This window comes from Phodopus roborovskii, unplaced genomic scaffold (genome assembly GCF_943737965.1).
Source record: "Phodopus roborovskii unplaced genomic scaffold, PHOROB, whole genome shotgun sequence".
NCBI classification, from domain to species: domain Eukaryota; kingdom Metazoa; phylum Chordata; class Mammalia; order Rodentia; family Cricetidae; genus Phodopus; species Phodopus roborovskii.
The window spans coordinates 17,011,954-17,028,869 of record NW_026126540.1 but is presented as its reverse complement, the minus strand read 5'-3'; the positions used below and the strand labels follow the sequence as shown (position 1 = coordinate 17,028,869).

At 39.4% G+C, this 16,916-nt stretch overlaps 1 protein-coding gene across 1 annotated transcript; it reads right to left on the bottom strand.

Moving 5' to 3' along the window:
* Positions 1-609: 609 nt before the first annotated feature.
* On the bottom strand, positions 610-15,056 carry Plrg1 (pleiotropic regulator 1). Its single transcript, XM_051198870.1, has 15 exons — positions 14,910-15,056; positions 13,558-13,664; positions 12,093-12,238; positions 11,481-11,534; positions 10,974-11,064; positions 10,325-10,412; positions 7,629-7,730; positions 6,661-6,753; positions 5,156-5,305; positions 4,872-4,973; positions 4,063-4,165; positions 3,116-3,224; positions 2,146-2,285; positions 1,542-1,735; positions 610-801 (listed from the first exon to the last, which is right to left on the bottom strand). The coding sequence occupies exons 1-15, from the start codon at positions 14,916-14,918 to the stop codon at positions 742-744; spliced, it is 1,548 nt and encodes a 515-aa protein (XP_051054827.1). The 5' UTR covers positions 14,919-15,056; the 3' UTR covers positions 610-741.
* Positions 15,057-16,916: the final 1,860 nt, after the last annotated feature.

Genomic DNA, 16,916 nt, shown 5'->3' with positions numbered 1-16,916 from the left:
TAAGACTGCAAGTCTCAGAGAAAAGAAGAGACTTCTGCCTTTTCTAGACCAGAACACAGTGTAGAACAGACAAACCTGCTTTGGAATACATTAGATTCTTTGGAATACTTCAGAGTAAGACCTCTTTTTTTCTCCTTTTTTCAAACATAGTCTATGTAGCCCTGGCTAACCCAAAACTCACTACATATCCTAGACTATCTCAAACACGAAACTATCTGCTTCTGTCTCTTGAATGCTGGGATTAAAAGCACCATACCTCACCAAGAATTCAAATCTTTTAACCCCAAATTATTCTTCACTGATTTTTGTTTACAAAGGACTGTTAAAAAAAAGTGTTCCTGCTGGGCAGTGGTGTTAATTCCAGCACTTGAGATGCAGAGGCAGGAGGATCTCTGTGAGTTCTAGACCAACATGGTCTACAAGAGCTAGTTCCAGGACAAGCTCCAAAACCACAGAGAAACCCTGTCTCGAAAAACCAAAAACCAACCCCCCTTCAAAAAAAAAAAAAAAAAAAAAAAAAAAACAATAGTCAATAAACCTGCATTCTTGATATTTGCATTTTACTGCTGAAATCATAAGCTCTTTGTTTTAGAAATAAAACACAGGGTAATGGACATAGGGAGCAGTTTATTGTAAAATACAAAGCAGCAAGACTTCCGCCAAGTAAGCTTCCACAAATGATTGGACATCCTCATAAGCGCCAAACTATGAATAAAAGGACAACCATGAAGACAGTGCCCACTAAAATCTCTTTCTCTTGATAATTTCTGGTTTCCAGCTGACTGGGTGAGTTTCTTCTGTCTAAAAACAGAACAGTATATACAGTGTTATTTTATTAGTTCCTTTCCTTTCAATAAAAATACCTTGTCTTTACTAAATCACACTACTTGGCAAGACATGTTTAATGGATCTCTAAGAATTTTAGAAACAGCTGACAAATTTCTGACATTATCCAAGTCTAATAAAGATTTATCATATGTTCAGTTTAGCATTTTCACCTGAAGTCAGATTTCTGTTTAGCTATTATAGCAACACCAATGTTGTGATTCCAGATTTCATTTCCACAGAAGTCTATTATTTGCTACTATTAATGTATCATTTTCCCAGTAACTGTACTGAGAAAGAACTGGATTTAAAAAGTAATGGAACAATGAACAATGGAGCCATAAACATCAATAAAACCACACAGACGCCTCAAGCAGATCAGTAAAGATGACAAATCTCTGAGTATTATTATGAGTCTTTTTCTTTCTAGTGATCAAGAAAGAAGGCCCTTGCTAAATCGGCATGGCAGTTCTTTTACTTTATTTAAAATGTATGTAAAAGCTGGTGTGGTAGTTCATACCCATAATCCTAGTATCTGGGTGCAAAGGCAAGTAAAATGCTTCAAACTTAGGTCAACCTGAGCTACAAAGTGAGTTCCAGGCTAACCAGAGACACAATGTGAAGTCCTGTCTCTAAATACAAAACATAAAATTAAATTAAAAAAAAAAAAAAAAAAAAACTGAAAAAAAGAAACATACATGGAAAGTAACACTTACCGCAGTCTCGTCCTCTCTGTAAACTTTAATGGTTTTATCAGCTTCAGCTGTTAGTAAACGACTTTCCGACTGATCGAAAGCACAAGCAAATATTCCTGATTCGCTATCCAAAGACCCAGGTTGTACTGCTGCATGTACTCGCTGAAAGTTGTAGCCAGTTCTCCAGTCCCAAAGGTGCATAGTGCCATTGTCAGCTGTGAAGAAAGTTGTGGTTAGATTTCTATCCCTTCAACAGTTCAGATGACCCATGAGCTAAACACCACATCAGCAATAAAAGACACACAGCCACACACTCACTCAAATTCCCTAATAAGGTTTTGTCCACTTTCATCTGTGTTTAATTCAAAACTACAGACCATAAAAGGCACCATAACATTTGAAATCCAAACAAACATGGGACAATTCCTAACATAAATCCCTATCTTTATCACATGAGAATTCAAAGAGGACAAAACTATGCAACATGCTGCATGGATTATCAACGCACCATGATGAGCACACACACCCTAGTCAAGTAAAACAAGTGTAATGCTGTAGGAAGTACACTAATTCACCCACTTTGACAAAAGGGCAAACTCAACACACCACAAAAACTTTGCTTTACCTCCAGACACAAGTACTCCATCAGCATTGACTGCCAGCGTGTTAATAATTGCATTATGACCAGAGAGATTTTGAATGAAGCCACCATCAGGGAATTTCCACTGCTTTATGTTATCTGGAGACCCAGATGCAAATGTGTAACTGAAACAAAGATTAACAAGAATTAATGGTAAAGTACATTGCATTAAAAAAAAAAAAAATCTCCCTGGTTCAAAAAATCCCTGTGTGCTCACTGGCTCAGACAGCTTCAGTAAAGTACTAGGTCCACCAAGGTGCAAAATCATCAATATCTCTGTCCTAAGTTTCACCGTCCTTTCAAACTCCTGAAATGCATTTGAAATCCTAGAGTAATGTTTCACTTCTTCAGTGTTCTACACTAAATTAGCACAACCAAAGTCCACATGTAATGGGCAAAAACCCCTATGATAATTTTGGGGAAAGAGAGAGAGCAGGAAATAGAGGGAAGGCAAAAGAGAAATGAAAGGAAGGAGAAAAAAGGGGCAAGAAAGGAGGGAGAGGGCCCAGCACAGGGTGGGTGGTCTCATGTGACAAACAGCTTGTGACTATATGCTTGACGTCTCTGGGAATCATGACTACAGTGTGGATGGCTCTTCTTCCACCTTCCCATCCTGTACACCAACTTCTTCCTTAAGGACTAAACATTCTGTCTGTCTCAGACATTACAAGACACCATATATGACACAATCTATGACAGGTAAAAAGTAAAACATACTCAGCCACTATTACCACCTACTTTAACATGCAGGTTTAACCATGACTTAGTCGTATTTGTCACTATGTAGAGGCTTTCTCCTTCATTCTATACAGAACATGAAGTAAAATAGCAGCAGACAGACAATTAAAGAGAGCCTGTCCAAAGCAGCATAGGCTGTAGGACTGCAAAGGCAGTCCAGGTGTTGGAGTTCACTAAGACACGGAGAAAAAAACACTAATTAGTAAAACATACTTACTGTCGTGGATGTAAGACCACAGCCCTGACCGACTTCTTGTGATTTGTCAATGTCACTCTTGTCTTTCCAGCTACCAGATCCCATAATCGTATTGTGGTATCATGACTTCCTGTAATGAAAAGACACAGACACACAGATACAGAGAGAGACAGAGACAAGACAGAATCCACAAGTTAGAATACAGTAAACACAAAGTACTCCTCTGTACACATACATACACTAAGTGGAAGTTCTACATTGTAAATACTTTCCGCAAACTTCTAAAACTACAGTTTTATTTTATATTTCGTTCTTTTTAAAATGCCTGACTGAGGCACTAGAGAGATGGCCTGGGTTTGGTTCCCAGCACCCACACAGTGATGCACAACCATCTGTAACTATAGCTCCAGGGAATCTGATCCTCTCTTCTGATCGGTGTGGGTCCCAGGTACACATGTAATACACATACACACATGCAGGCAAAGCACTTATACATACAAATCTAAAAATAAAAAAAATAAGATACCCAATTAACTATCAAAAAATACAAACAGCAAATAAACCAAATTTTATCCCCCCAGTGGCTGAGAAGGAAAAAAGTGAATTGTTTCATCTTAGTATTTCTAATTAACAAAACCAAGTGAAAGAATTAATTTACAGTCACAGTAAAGGCCCAGTCATTCAAATAAGACTCATACCAGATCTGAAGGTATTGGTGGCAGGGTATTTTCTAAGTTTAACTCCCTAGAATGAGAGTCATGACACTCTAGAACAACACTTGACTGTATCTAACAGCAGCTTTCTAGACAGCTTTTACAATACCTAACACACACATTTCAAATACCATCATTAAAATACAAAGTGCACTAGAACACAACACAAAGCAGGAGTTGGGGGAGCTACGGTGCTGATGCAGAACGGCGGTGCCTCGGCTATGAAGAGGTGTAAGGTGGAGAAGCATAGCATACCAGTAATGATCTGTGGTTCTGCAGCTTGGCATCTCACGGTAGCAACTGCATTTGTGTGTCCAGACAACGTGTGTACACTGGCTTTAGTTCTTACATCCCAAATCTGTAAAAATATAACCAACAGGCTATGAGAAAGAACAGGTATGCATATTGGAAAGCTCTAAGCTTGCCAAACCAGTGTATCTGAACATAATGAAGAGAATGCATAAATGGGAGACAATGATCCATGTGGTATGGGAAAAGACAGAGGCCAAGGAAGACAGAAGTTTATAGATCAGGATACTGACCTATCAGCTTAGTCCCACAATGGGACTAGAGAATTAAACAGCTAATGAACAACCACTGTGATAGCCTTGAGCAGTGGTTCTCAACCTTCCCAATGCTGTAACCCTTTAAAAACAATTCCTCATGTTATGGTTACCCCAACCAATTATTTGTGTTGCTACTTTATAACTGTAATTTTGCTACTGTTATGAATTATAATGTAAATATTTGATATGTGAGATGGTCTTAAGTGACCCCTATGAAAAGGTTGTTCAACCCTCAAAGGGGTCAAGGTCCCCAGGCTGGGAACCACAGGCTAAGCATAGGAAACTGTCACAGTTCAGGGGCAGGACATTAGCAGCAGCAAACACAGAACTGAAGAGTAACACTGAACAAACATAGAAGTCACAAATCCTGAAAGAGGCCATGCTGTTGACATATCACGAATGATTGTTCCTTATAAGAAAATAACATGCTAATATCAAGTTTGCATAAGAGAAGATACAACAGCGCCTACAATGAGCACACTGCTACATCTCATTTACCCGCGCAGTTGAATCTCGACTACAGGTCACCAGGACATCGATTGTTGGATGCAAATCCAGACCATACACTGCACTTAGATGGCCATGATAGTGCCGTATAACCTGAAGATAAAAGAAGTTACAAGTTCTAAAATTAGAACCATCAACACTGGGGCCTGTGGATACAGCTCCAAGGCAGAGAGCTGGCCTGGCTTGCAAAAGGCCCTGGATTTGGTCCCAGCAGTATAGTATAAATACAACGAACCATGGCTCATGCAGTTGGAACACCTCTGCTCCAAACTCACCTTGTTATATTCAAGATCCCAGCACTTCACTTGCTTGTCTTCTCCACAAGAGAACAAGTAAGGACTGCGTGTGCTTACGATCACACCCCGCACTGTGCTGATGTGGCCAGTCAACGACAGCTTTAATTTTCCACTAGCCAAGTCCCAAATCTGAAATCAAATCATTGTTTTTCTTTATGCTGGTTAGCCCCCCCACACACACACACAAAAGACTCAGAACACTCACAAAACAACATATGTACACACAAAGCTAAGACTCTTTAAAGTGATCCCTCTCCAAATAAAAGGGAAAATAAGGCACATTCAGACTGGGTAAGTATTTGCAGAAAGTGACAAGGACAAGGTTACTACTCTGAATACACAAGAAAATGTACTGATTATGAAAATACCAACAATACAGTATTATCCGTACCCAAGGAAACAGCAACTTAACCAAGGAAAGTGGCAAAGACGAAAACATTCCACCCTCACTACATATCTGAATGTCTGTCCACTTCCAGTGGTCACATTAAGTGCATTCCTCTGACGAGCTATGTGGTCAGCACAATGGACCAACTATCAGCTCACTAACTTTGGAAAGAAATTTGCACTTTCTGTACCAGCTCAGAGACATTTGGCCTAACATTTGTAGTATGACAATCTATCAAAACAAAAATACAACACACAAAAAAAGCAGTCTGTGTAAAACAAATGCAGGCTCATCACAATGAAAATTATAAAACTAAAAATTTTATGTGGAGCAGTAAGAGACAGGTTATAGAATTATCTGCACATTCTACCCATTTAAAATCCTGAATTTTTCATAAGACTAGATCTTTAAGACAATGCTATGTGAGAAAAACAAGACTCAAAAAAAAAAAAAAAAGGATTTTTGTCAGGCATGGTGGCACATGCCTGTAATCCTAGCATACAGAAAGCAGAGGCAGGCCAATCTCTGTGAGATCCAGGCTAGCCTGGTGTACAGAGTTAGTTCTACGACAGCCAGGGATAAACAGAGAAACCCTGTGTCAAAACATTAACAATGAAGAAGAGGAGGAAGAAAAAAGTGACTCTCACATGACACATACCTGTATACACAGAAAAAGGGTTAGCAGTAGATTCACTGGCACATCAACACAGACATAGTAAAACGAATCCACCTGAGGGTCTACCCGTCATAGCACTGCATACCAGTCTAGGCTCTCTTATACTACTTTTCACTACATCTCTACAGAGAACTCTGCTTTCATTCTGTAATCATAGCATGAAAACTTCCTTTAGTAACAGTTACAGAGAATTAACAATAGGCCATCAACATGCTTACAAAGCAACTTTGAATGCCACTTTGCAAAAAGACATTGTTACTAGTTTTGACAGTAAATTGTACTGCATGTGTCAATCTTAAAAAAACAAACAAAAAAACAAACAAACAACAACAACAACAACAAAAAACAACCTACAACATCATCAACATCATGTTCTCTAGGCAGTAACTTAAGAAACAAACCCAAAATCTTCTTTACTACCTTAATAGTTCTGTCAGCAGATCCAGTAACAAACCACTGATTTCCGGGTTCCACCGCAATGCATCGAACCCAGCCAAGATGCCCACTGATAACCTATGTAAAAAAGAGTGAAGAAGAGTGAAGTGAGAAGACTCAGCCATACATTAATTAAAATGTGCCCAATTTAACCACAATCTGGACTTAACTGCGTCATCTTCAAATTGTAGTTCTAGAACACTGAGTTATATATTTTAAAGTGAGAAAACTTACTTTAAAATGAGTGAATGAATAATGAAACTGATGCACATCTATACAATGGAATGCTACTAACCAAGAAAAAGGAATGCAATTTATCTCAAAATTATTGAGTGAAGGGCACCATTCTCAAGAAATACCTTCTATACACTTGCAATTTCATGGCATAATATTTTGTTTATTTTTTAAGATGCAAGTATATAATAACAGAGAACAGATCAGCAGTTGCCAGGACTAGAAGAGTGTATAACTACAATAGTATAGGGTGCTCTGTGAGATGGTGTTATAGTTATGGCAGTGGTTATTCAAATCTGTTATCTGTTAAATTCATTAGACTAAAATATAGATGGTATGGTGTCTGAAAACACCTATGTTGGCTGTACATTTTCTATCTCGTATTTTATTTCTGAACTGATGAATTCTGAGTCATATTAAAATTTATTACAGCTGGCAGGATCATTGGCCAAAGAAACATCTTTCTAAGGAATCTTCTTCTGTCACAGAAAACACTTCTCTCTTTATTATCTGCTCTCCACATGTAGTATCTTCCACCAATACTTCATATTGTATTTTATTTAAAAACAAGACACTATGCAGCTGTACTTGGAAACAGCTGCTGACATCTCAGCACAGTGCCCAAGCTCAAGCCCCTCAGGTCACTCCCTAAGTTCACTCCTGGCTGATGAGAAACCGTTAACGTGCCCTGAGGCAGACCGAAGTACAGATCCACTTACCCTGTAGAGTTTCCATGGTGGGTGCCACTGGGGTTTGGGCATCGTAGGGGCTTTTTTAGCCATTAATGCAGAGTTCTTGGTATTGCCAGCTTCCATAATCATCTAGATATGGGATGAATACACAACTATTACATCTATCATATTGAAGGTTTCAAGCCATTAATTCAGAAATATAAATTGAAAGGATGTATGAAAGGTTTTGTTTTTTAATTCATTAACTGAAAAGGAAGATACCTAAAATACCTTTTAACTTAAAAAAAAAAAAAAAAAAAGTATAAAGCTTCATCAGAACTCTGGATGTTCCATATTGAAACAACAACAACAACAAAAAAGCAGCTGAGCCCTGAACACACATCACTGTGGAGTTCAAAACCCAACTGAGCCAACCATAGTTGATCAACTTTAGGCAAAAACATGGTAACCTTCCTTTATCTCTTCATCTTTTAATAGTAATTAAATAATATTTTAAAATATATACTAGCTGATAAAGGTTGAGCATACTTAAGCCAAAAATTTAACTTTCAAATACTCCTATAACCAAGCGTACTTTAGATTTCAGATTGAGTGTGCAATAGCTAATATATTGTTCACCAGAACTAGATGTTAAGAGGCTATAAGACACCACACACCTGGGTTGCAAGATACAGAGAAAACAAGCTGCAACAGAAATGGAACTTAGCAACTTTCAGAGATGGAAGGTGCTGCACAGGCTCTCAGAGGAGAAAAGGCATCAATGGTCCTACCCAGCTTTGACCCCTATGAACTTCAATACCAACTCGTTAGGCAAGATGAGGCCATTTGTACACATTGTTATAAGAGTAATCAACTGCTCTTTGACTGGATTTGAGGCCTGCCCCACAGGAGGGAACCTACCCACGGTACTATAAACCTGATCCAAAAAAAAAAAAAAAAGGCCAGGAAGCCTCTATATATCTATCTTTATAGATATATGCTACTCCTTGCCTTTATGAGAGAAATTTCTCTTTCAGGTCACAGTCATAAATGCAGAGATTCATGGCTGTTCAAGATTCTGAGAATAATTAACACTGAGTGCTCTGCACTAAACAAGACATTTATACCAACTTCTCTAAGGCTCAGTGAACACTGCAGATGAGGAAGTGGAAAGAATCTAAGAGCCAAAAGATAGGGAGAAAAGCCAAGCAATGCCACCTTCTGAGCCTAACATAGCCACTGCAAACTTGAACTTAAGCAGCTGCAGGAATCTGCACTGGGCCTACATAAGACTAGCGCCATCAACAATCAGGTATGGATAGGGAGAGGTACATAGGGCCTAACCCTACCTGCTGAACTACTGACTACTGAGATTTTGGGAGAGAAGGAGTCATTGCCTTCAGGTGTGTATCTACTACTGAGACAGCAAGCTCAAATGAATAGTTCCAAACCCATGGTCTACACACAGCCTGGTTAAACCCAGTTGGCCACTAAACAAAACATAAAGACATGGGAGTAGAAAAGAGATTTTAGAATGGAAGAAGGCTAAAAGGGCAGAAGGTGAGAATAATCAGAAGGCAATTTTTACATGTATGATGAAATGTCAAAGAACATGTGTAATTAATCTTAAAACATGTATGTGAACATTCCAAGCCCCCACCCAAAAAAAACTAATCTGAAACACTTGCAGTCCAAGCACTTTAAATAAAGAAATAAATAATGTACAACCTAAAGAATCTACCATTAGCATCACCCCATTAATCTAAAACTACATTGAAAGCTATGAAATTCTACCCTTAGGGGTTATAAACTGGGGTAAGGGATGTATTAATTGAGAGATTGCTTGCCTAGCATGCATGAACATCTGGATTTATCTCCAGCCCGCAACTAAGGAACTCAGAAGGTAGAGGTAACAGGATCAGGAGTTCAAGGTTAGCTCAGCTACACAGGGTTCTAGGGTAGCCTGGGCTACCTGAGACCCTATCCTGAAGAAACTTACATATCATCCTAAGGAGACAGAAGCCTAAACAGAGATCTGCTCTGAACTATGGTCTCTGCCAAAAACTGCAATCACACCAACCCACATTACCAGCACATATTCACAATAACATAAAGCTATACAAGGTTCAGGTAACATTCCTTGCATTGTGTGTGTATGTGTTGGATGCTACTTCTAGGGTAACATTTTCCCAGTAACTATAGTAAGGAAAAGTAAGTTAAAAATAAATAAATAAACAAACATATTCACTCACTGGCAGCAATAAAAACAATATAGGAACCTAGGGACAGATTCTGCTCAAGTTGAAAAATACCTTAGTACTATAAAATTTCTTAAAATTTAATTATTTTGTGTGTGCATGCACATACATATAGCACACAGCCACACACAGGTCCTGTGTGCTTTCATGAAGCAAGGGCTCTTAACTGCCTGAACCATCTCCTCAGCCCTATTCCTTGTACTTTTGAGAGTGATTAGTAAATACCAAGATCACAATATTGTCTTTTTAAAATATATAATGTTAAGTGGGCACAGAAGTAACAGGATTTTGGATTCTAAAAAAGAAGCAATTTATCAAAACTATATTTTTAGGGATATGAAATGTTAAGGACAATCTCAGGTTGCTATTTTTATTAACAGATCCCTACTGACTTCAGTATCTAGGTAAGACTTCTAAGTTATAAGAAAGGAAGGAATCCTGTTTCAATAGCTAAAAAGTTGCAGTTTTTTGACCCAGGAGACTTACAGAATTCATTGCTGTGGGCTGGGAACGGTCAGAAGCCCCTGGGTGTCGGTACTCATTTCCAGCAGGAGCAGTACGATTTGCATCAACTCTGCAGAACAGAATGATCATGAAATAATAACTCAGCACCTCTCTAGTTATGTATTCTGCACAAACAAACTTTCTTTTCAGAATTTTGGATGACACCTGGGAGACAGCTCAGTTGGTAAAGTGCTTGCTACTGTAAACATCAGGACCTTTATTTAAACAAACAAACAAACACCATGGTGTCATGTGCTTGTCATTCCAACACTGGGACTAGACAGGCACACATCCAGGGATTGCTGGCTGCCAGCCTAGCCTACTTGCTTAGTTCCAGAACAGTAAGAGGGACCTTAAACAAATAAAGGAGCAGGAAAACGGTATAGCATGGGTAAAGGCATTTGCTTCACTTCCCTGAGTTCAACCCCTGAATCTACAGTAGAGACACAAACAATTCCCCAAGCTCTCCTTTCACTTCCACATGAGCATTATGGCGCGCGCGCGCGCGCACACACACACACACACACACACTTTTTAATGGTAGTACCATCTGGCTTCCACAAGCATATACATTAACAATCAAAAACTGCAAATGGTGAAGATCTTTGTCACTAAAGCATAACAGTCATACCTGGCTTGATTTGGCAATGCCACAGCTAAGGACTGTGCAGCTGACTCACTTGGCATTCTTTGGATCTTAGTATCAGCAGTCAGAGCAACACCTATTTTAATAAAAACAGTTCCTTTCAGTACTATTACTTGAACTTAAAACAAACCTGGAGGAAAACACAGACAGTAATTTCTAAGCAAAGACAGTATAAAAATCCAGATTAAGTTCAGTTTGTCTTTGCTTTTAAACTTTTTCATAATACTTGTTAATACATAGCTCAAATTTGAATACAAGCAGGTTGGCATTAAGAGCAACTCAAGACTATTTAACAGTTAAACTTCTATTGATTGAAACAGTGTGTTTATGAGCAAATATTTAAATATTTAAACCTGTCTACGCATACACACACACGTAATTGATTGCTTCAGCCATACCTACCCATATGCTTAAATTTAGGTACCTACACATTTGTTTAAATCAACAGATAATACATTTATGTACACCTAATACAGTCTTATTGAAACCTACCAGGTCCAGGTGGATATGGATGTGTACCTGTCACCAAATACTCAACATCTTGTCCTAAAAATAAGTAAATAAATAAATTCATTGCCAGTGAATTTATGTCCATTCAAGTACCTTTAAAAAGGAATTACTAGTATTAACTAGAGTTTTCCTTTTCAACTAAGTTGAAGACTCAGAAATCAAGCAAGTTGGTCATTTTGCCTATAAGCTGTTACCAAATGAAGAAAGAACATGCATTTCTAGCTAGCCGTGCTGGGAACACAGGCTTTCCCATTCACTGACAATTACCCGGGTGGTTCTTCAAAGCAAATAGTTCCACATGGAGTACAAGGTTCTCTTTGTGCCTTTCTGCATTATATACCTAACAGATGGTCTCCCCACAGGCTAGTAATGAGCTTCAATTTTCCCTGTACACTCCATTATAACCTCGTCTACCTCTTAAGAATTGTACTACATTTTATTTTCTAGTGAAGTCATAAACTACAAATCTTAGTCACTACTCTGATGAGCAAGTCAAAACTCCCACAATTACAGTAACATAGTCAATCTTCCCAGTGAGGCACCAGGAAAACTTTCTTTTTTCTATTTTAAAAATTCACATGTAAACCTATTTACCTTGATTGGCAGGATACTGTTTATGCGGATATGAATCTGCTGCGTTGTTCTGAGGTCCCTTCTCTTTGAGGTTCTCTTTTGAAGTAGGCATATGCAATACAGGACCATACTCATTACGAAGCTTGACTGCCATTTTCCGCTTGTGACTATTTAAAAATTATAAATATGAAATGCATCTTTAAATACTGAAAATACATTCACCTATGACAATATTAAACAGCCATAAAACAAGCACATAAAACCAATACTTTACTTGCTCTTACAGATACAGGATGGTTTTCAAGTTAAATAGTATTTTAACAAATACAAAATTTCAAAATGCATTTCTACACCATATCTATTTACTTTTTCTCACAATCTATCATATAGTATTCATTAAATACAAGTAGGACCTTAGATTGCCCAATAAACATAAGTTTTTTTGATGAGACCTCAAGGGTCCAACTGAATTAAAGGCATACACAAACTAATATATCTTTTAAATAATCTTTAAATGTCTGGCAGACACTTTATCAGATCTAATGAAAGCACTAAATTAGCTCAGCCTTTTAAAGAGAAATGTACTCACATCATTAAAAAAATAATACACCTTATAAATTAAATATAAATACAAATGAGGGGAATCAAGTAGAATACAAAAGAAAAAGCAAAGGCCAAAGAAGGGCATTACATACAACACAATCCCAGAATAAGGCCGGTCACAACCAAAATATGCTCCTCAAAAGTCGTCATTATACTAAGGAGCGAAGATAGGAGTAGGTACTAGCCAAGTACAATTTTAGTTCACCAAGACTCAAAAGCAAGAAGCTGAAAGCACGTACAAAGTGATTCATTAAAATAAACTAACCTAACAGGTATCTTAGTTACTTTTCTATTGCAGTGGCAAAACACCATAACCAAGGTAATTTACAAACCAAGTATTTAATTTGGGGCTCATGGTTAAAGAGGGTTAGTCTTTGAGCACCATATGGGGGAACATGAGACCACAGGCAGGCAGGCAGGCAGGCAGGCATGATGCTGGAGTAGCAACTGAGAGTTTCTGTGTGATTCACAAGCATAGGTGTCGGGGGAGCAAGAGCATACGCTAACTGGGAATGGTGTGGGCTTTTGAAATGTCACAGCCTACTCCAGTGACACACCTCCTCTTACTAAGCCATACCTCCTAATCCTTCTGAAACAGTTCTACCCACTAGAGAAAAAGCATTCAAACACATGAGCCTATGGGGCCATTCTTAAAACAATCACACTGGGTATTTCTATGAGAAGCTAATGGAATTTTTACCGTAAAACACAAAACAAGACCAAAGAGGGGGAGAAAAAAAAAAGAGTAAACTCTTATTATGATCAAAAGCCATTTGCTATTGCCCAAGTATCCTGTGAGTGTCTGCACCACTTTAAGACCTTTACAAGTCATCTTCTCTTTGTGCTCTTCTATCACCTTTAAAAATAAAGGAATAAAACTTGCCTCTCTTCATCCAAAGGCACAGGTTTTCCATTATCAGCTACAAACATGTCATGGGTCCTCTTCAATGACCTGAACACCAGTGTGTGTACAGAATGCTTCTGCACCTCCTGTAAAGAAACAGCCGAAATCACACATCTAACGCAAGTGACACACTCATCAACGCTACAATGACTATGTTAAATACATACAAGGATGTACACACCACACAATCAGCAACAAAGTACAGCAGTCAACAACAAAGATGAGAAAGCTCCTGTCTGGCTGGCTGGAGATCTGGGCAAAGTAACTGAATGAGGTCTAGGATAGTAATTTGTTTTATCAACATTTACTGAATTCCTGCTGTATCTGGCATACAGTGTGCTCAAGAAATAACAGACAAAAATAAGCAAAACAATTCCAAATTTTGGGAGGCTCTATGAAAACAGGTAATGGGATGATGAGTCACAGAACAAAAAAAAAAAAAAAAAAAAAAAAAAAAAAAAAAAGAACCACTAAATGTAATTATGAAAGATTTATCTGAGGTGATATTGTGATATTTAAGCAGAGAGGAAGACAGTCTTACACTGAACAGAGGTATTAATTATGCAAACTGAGGAAAAATGCCACTGCAAAGGTGTTCAAATAATACCAGAACTGCAGTACAGTCGTGAATGCTGCAGAATTGTGGGCTGTAGTAAAAAATGAGACTCCCAGGCCCAAATGAGGCTTCAAGGGAAGGTGAGGTTCAGACCTTTTCACCACCTACATTTTTATTCTAGTAACACTGGGCCAGAAAGGAGGTTTAAGCAGGAAAAGCGGGATCAATTCATATGGTATTTTCGTTTGTGGTGCTGGAGACTGAATACAATGCCTTGTGCAAGCTACACAAGTGAACTACAGTATTGCAAGGTAGTCATTAAACATCAGCACATAGACCAGCTAGAAGCTAATTCATCAGTCCCAGCAAAAGATGTTGGGCTAGATTAGGAGGATTGCAGTGGAGGTGGAATGCAGTGGGTGAAATTAAGAAACGGTTGGGATATGCAAAATCAAACAAAAAAAAATCAAGAAGGGCAAGCTTTACTCGGGTAGAACCTAAGTAACAGTCGAACTGCTTGGACCAGCATCCCAACCACGGAAGCCCCGCCTCCGAGGACAGCGCCAGCTCCCAGTGACACGCAGGGACTGCAAGGTTCTCTTAGGCTTCCCTCTGACCGAACCTCGGATTCGAAATGTCATTGGCCTTACCCTCGCCCCGAAATCCCGGGACCACCAGCCTTGGCTACAGAGCTTCTCTCCCCATTTTCCCAGCACTTTCACCCTGCACGTTCGTGGGCAAAGCAAAGCTCCAGAGAGAAAAGATCCCCGATTACCTCCACCATGTCGCCACGGCTTAGCCCACTCCTCCAGCAGGGAAGAAACTCAGATGATGGACGCAGAAATCGCCGCCACTATTCTACAGCTCCTTCCGGAGACTGGGGGTCTGTCGGCGGATGTGACGCCACCCGCGCATGCGTATTGACCGCCCGTTGCGCGGGTAGGGAGAGGGGCGTGGCCTAGCGGTCGAAGGCGGGACCTGGGCGGAGTTGACAGGAGCCTCGGAGTCCGAGAGCCGGATCTCGGAAGCCTCCAAGAGGAGCTGGGCGGGGTTTAGGCGGGGATGGGCGGAGTCTCTAGGGGGAGGGTCGGGTCTCAACAAAGCTGGGCGGAGTCCCTGGATCAGGGCGGAGGCCCCTGCGCTCGCGCCAGCCTTAAAGCCTCGCTTAGGTGCCCGCATCTGCTCTTGGATGCTTAACTTAATGCTAATTAACGAAGAGATCCTAGGCAGTTTTTTCAGAAACGTTAGAGGACTTTTTATTTCGCCGGATGCTAAAGTATTGAAGTTTTGTTTGGTTTATGAGCTGTTGTTTTCAAATGTTTTTCTGAGTGAAAATATTTGATGTGGTTGGTGTCTGCGATCTTAAATGAGACGTTTTCACTGATTGTACGCCTTCCTGAACCGTGATTAAGTTCAATCATCCGTCCTCAGAGAATACTGAGAATCCTTTGAGAAGAGTGAAAATGTAACACAAATATAGCAATGTGAATTACTGCTCTCACTCAAATTATTTTTTAAGGTCTCGTTTGTATGAAACCAGACATTTCTGGTGTTGTTTTTGTTTTTGTTTTGTTTTATTTTGGTTTTGATCCCTAACTTAACGCTCCAGTGATGGCTCAATTTATAATTCAATTTATAAATTTAAATGTGAATTTAGCCTAAGGACCTTACTTTTTTGTAAAACTGGCCAATAGTGATGGTACACTTTGTACTGCACTGGCGGGCATCTTGAGCTGCCTTATGTGAACAGTAGATGTCACTATGGCTCTTCATAAGGGTGAACAGGATTTTTTTTCCCTTTAAGCAAACATGACTATTTATGAATATAAATATGAATGCTGCATTTGTTTGTGGGAAAACAGTCATGCAGATTTTAAGGAAATCCCTTCCCCATTAACCAAGCTGTTCTCACTTGACAATAAAAATCTTTATTTTCCGTCAAATAGTGTACCCTTTGCTGTTGAGGTGAGGTAGAATGGGACAGGGTACTACCGGAAGGACCTGCGGGCCTGACAGATTTAATGATTACCCAGAGCAATGTTATCACGCTTGAACTGCAGTGGCTGAGTCTTCTCTCTATGGTGCTGGCACGAATGTGAAATCAAGCCAATGGCTCTGATTCTCTATTTCCTTTGCAGATTTCAAATTGCTTAAAACTCTGATAGGGATAGCATGGGGTAAAGCTAGCATGCCCACTCTTGGTCACCTGTAGTGTCATCATCCTGACACTGTAGTCCCACTCTGGCACTCCAAAGATAGCCACCAAATTTGTGTTTCTAGTCTTAAGATAAAAGCAACCTAGGAGCATCTTGTTCTTGCTATGGCTCCTGTGATCTGTAGCTGATCAGAAAAGAAAATGCCCTGTTGTCTCTGCTGCTTGGGTGTCTTATCAGCTACACACTCAACAGTAGCTGACATTACTAAATCAAGAAAGGGAGCTTGTCCACAGAGACAGTGACCTCTTGCTTTTCATCCCTATCACATGCTGTCTCCTACTGAGGAGGACAGGTCAACTGCAGGTGTCCCAGCCACACTGTTCTGATGTTTGTGACAGAAGTTCCATTCGGCCTCCAACTTTCCAGGGATAATTCCTACTGGACACTCATTCTTCAGTTGGAGCCAAGGAGAACATGCTAAAAGACTAATAATTTTAATGTTTCCAATTGTGCCAGTGTAGACATCTCTCATATGCTTTACCTATTATTCACGCCTACATCCATAAACTCAACTGGTGTGTGTGTGTGTGTGTGTGTGTGTGTGTGTGTGTGTGAAATATCTCAGG

Coding starts and splice junctions, on each gene's coding strand:
- Plrg1 (XM_051198870.1), bottom strand. Junction 1,736..2,145: donor TGGAGTACTTGTGTCTGGAG/GTAAAGCAAAGT, acceptor CTTTCTTCACAG/CTGACAATGGCACTATGCAC. Junction 802..1,541: donor ACAGAGAGGACGAGACTGCG/GTAAGTGTTACT, acceptor TTCTGTTTTTAG/ACAGAAGAAACTCACCCAGT.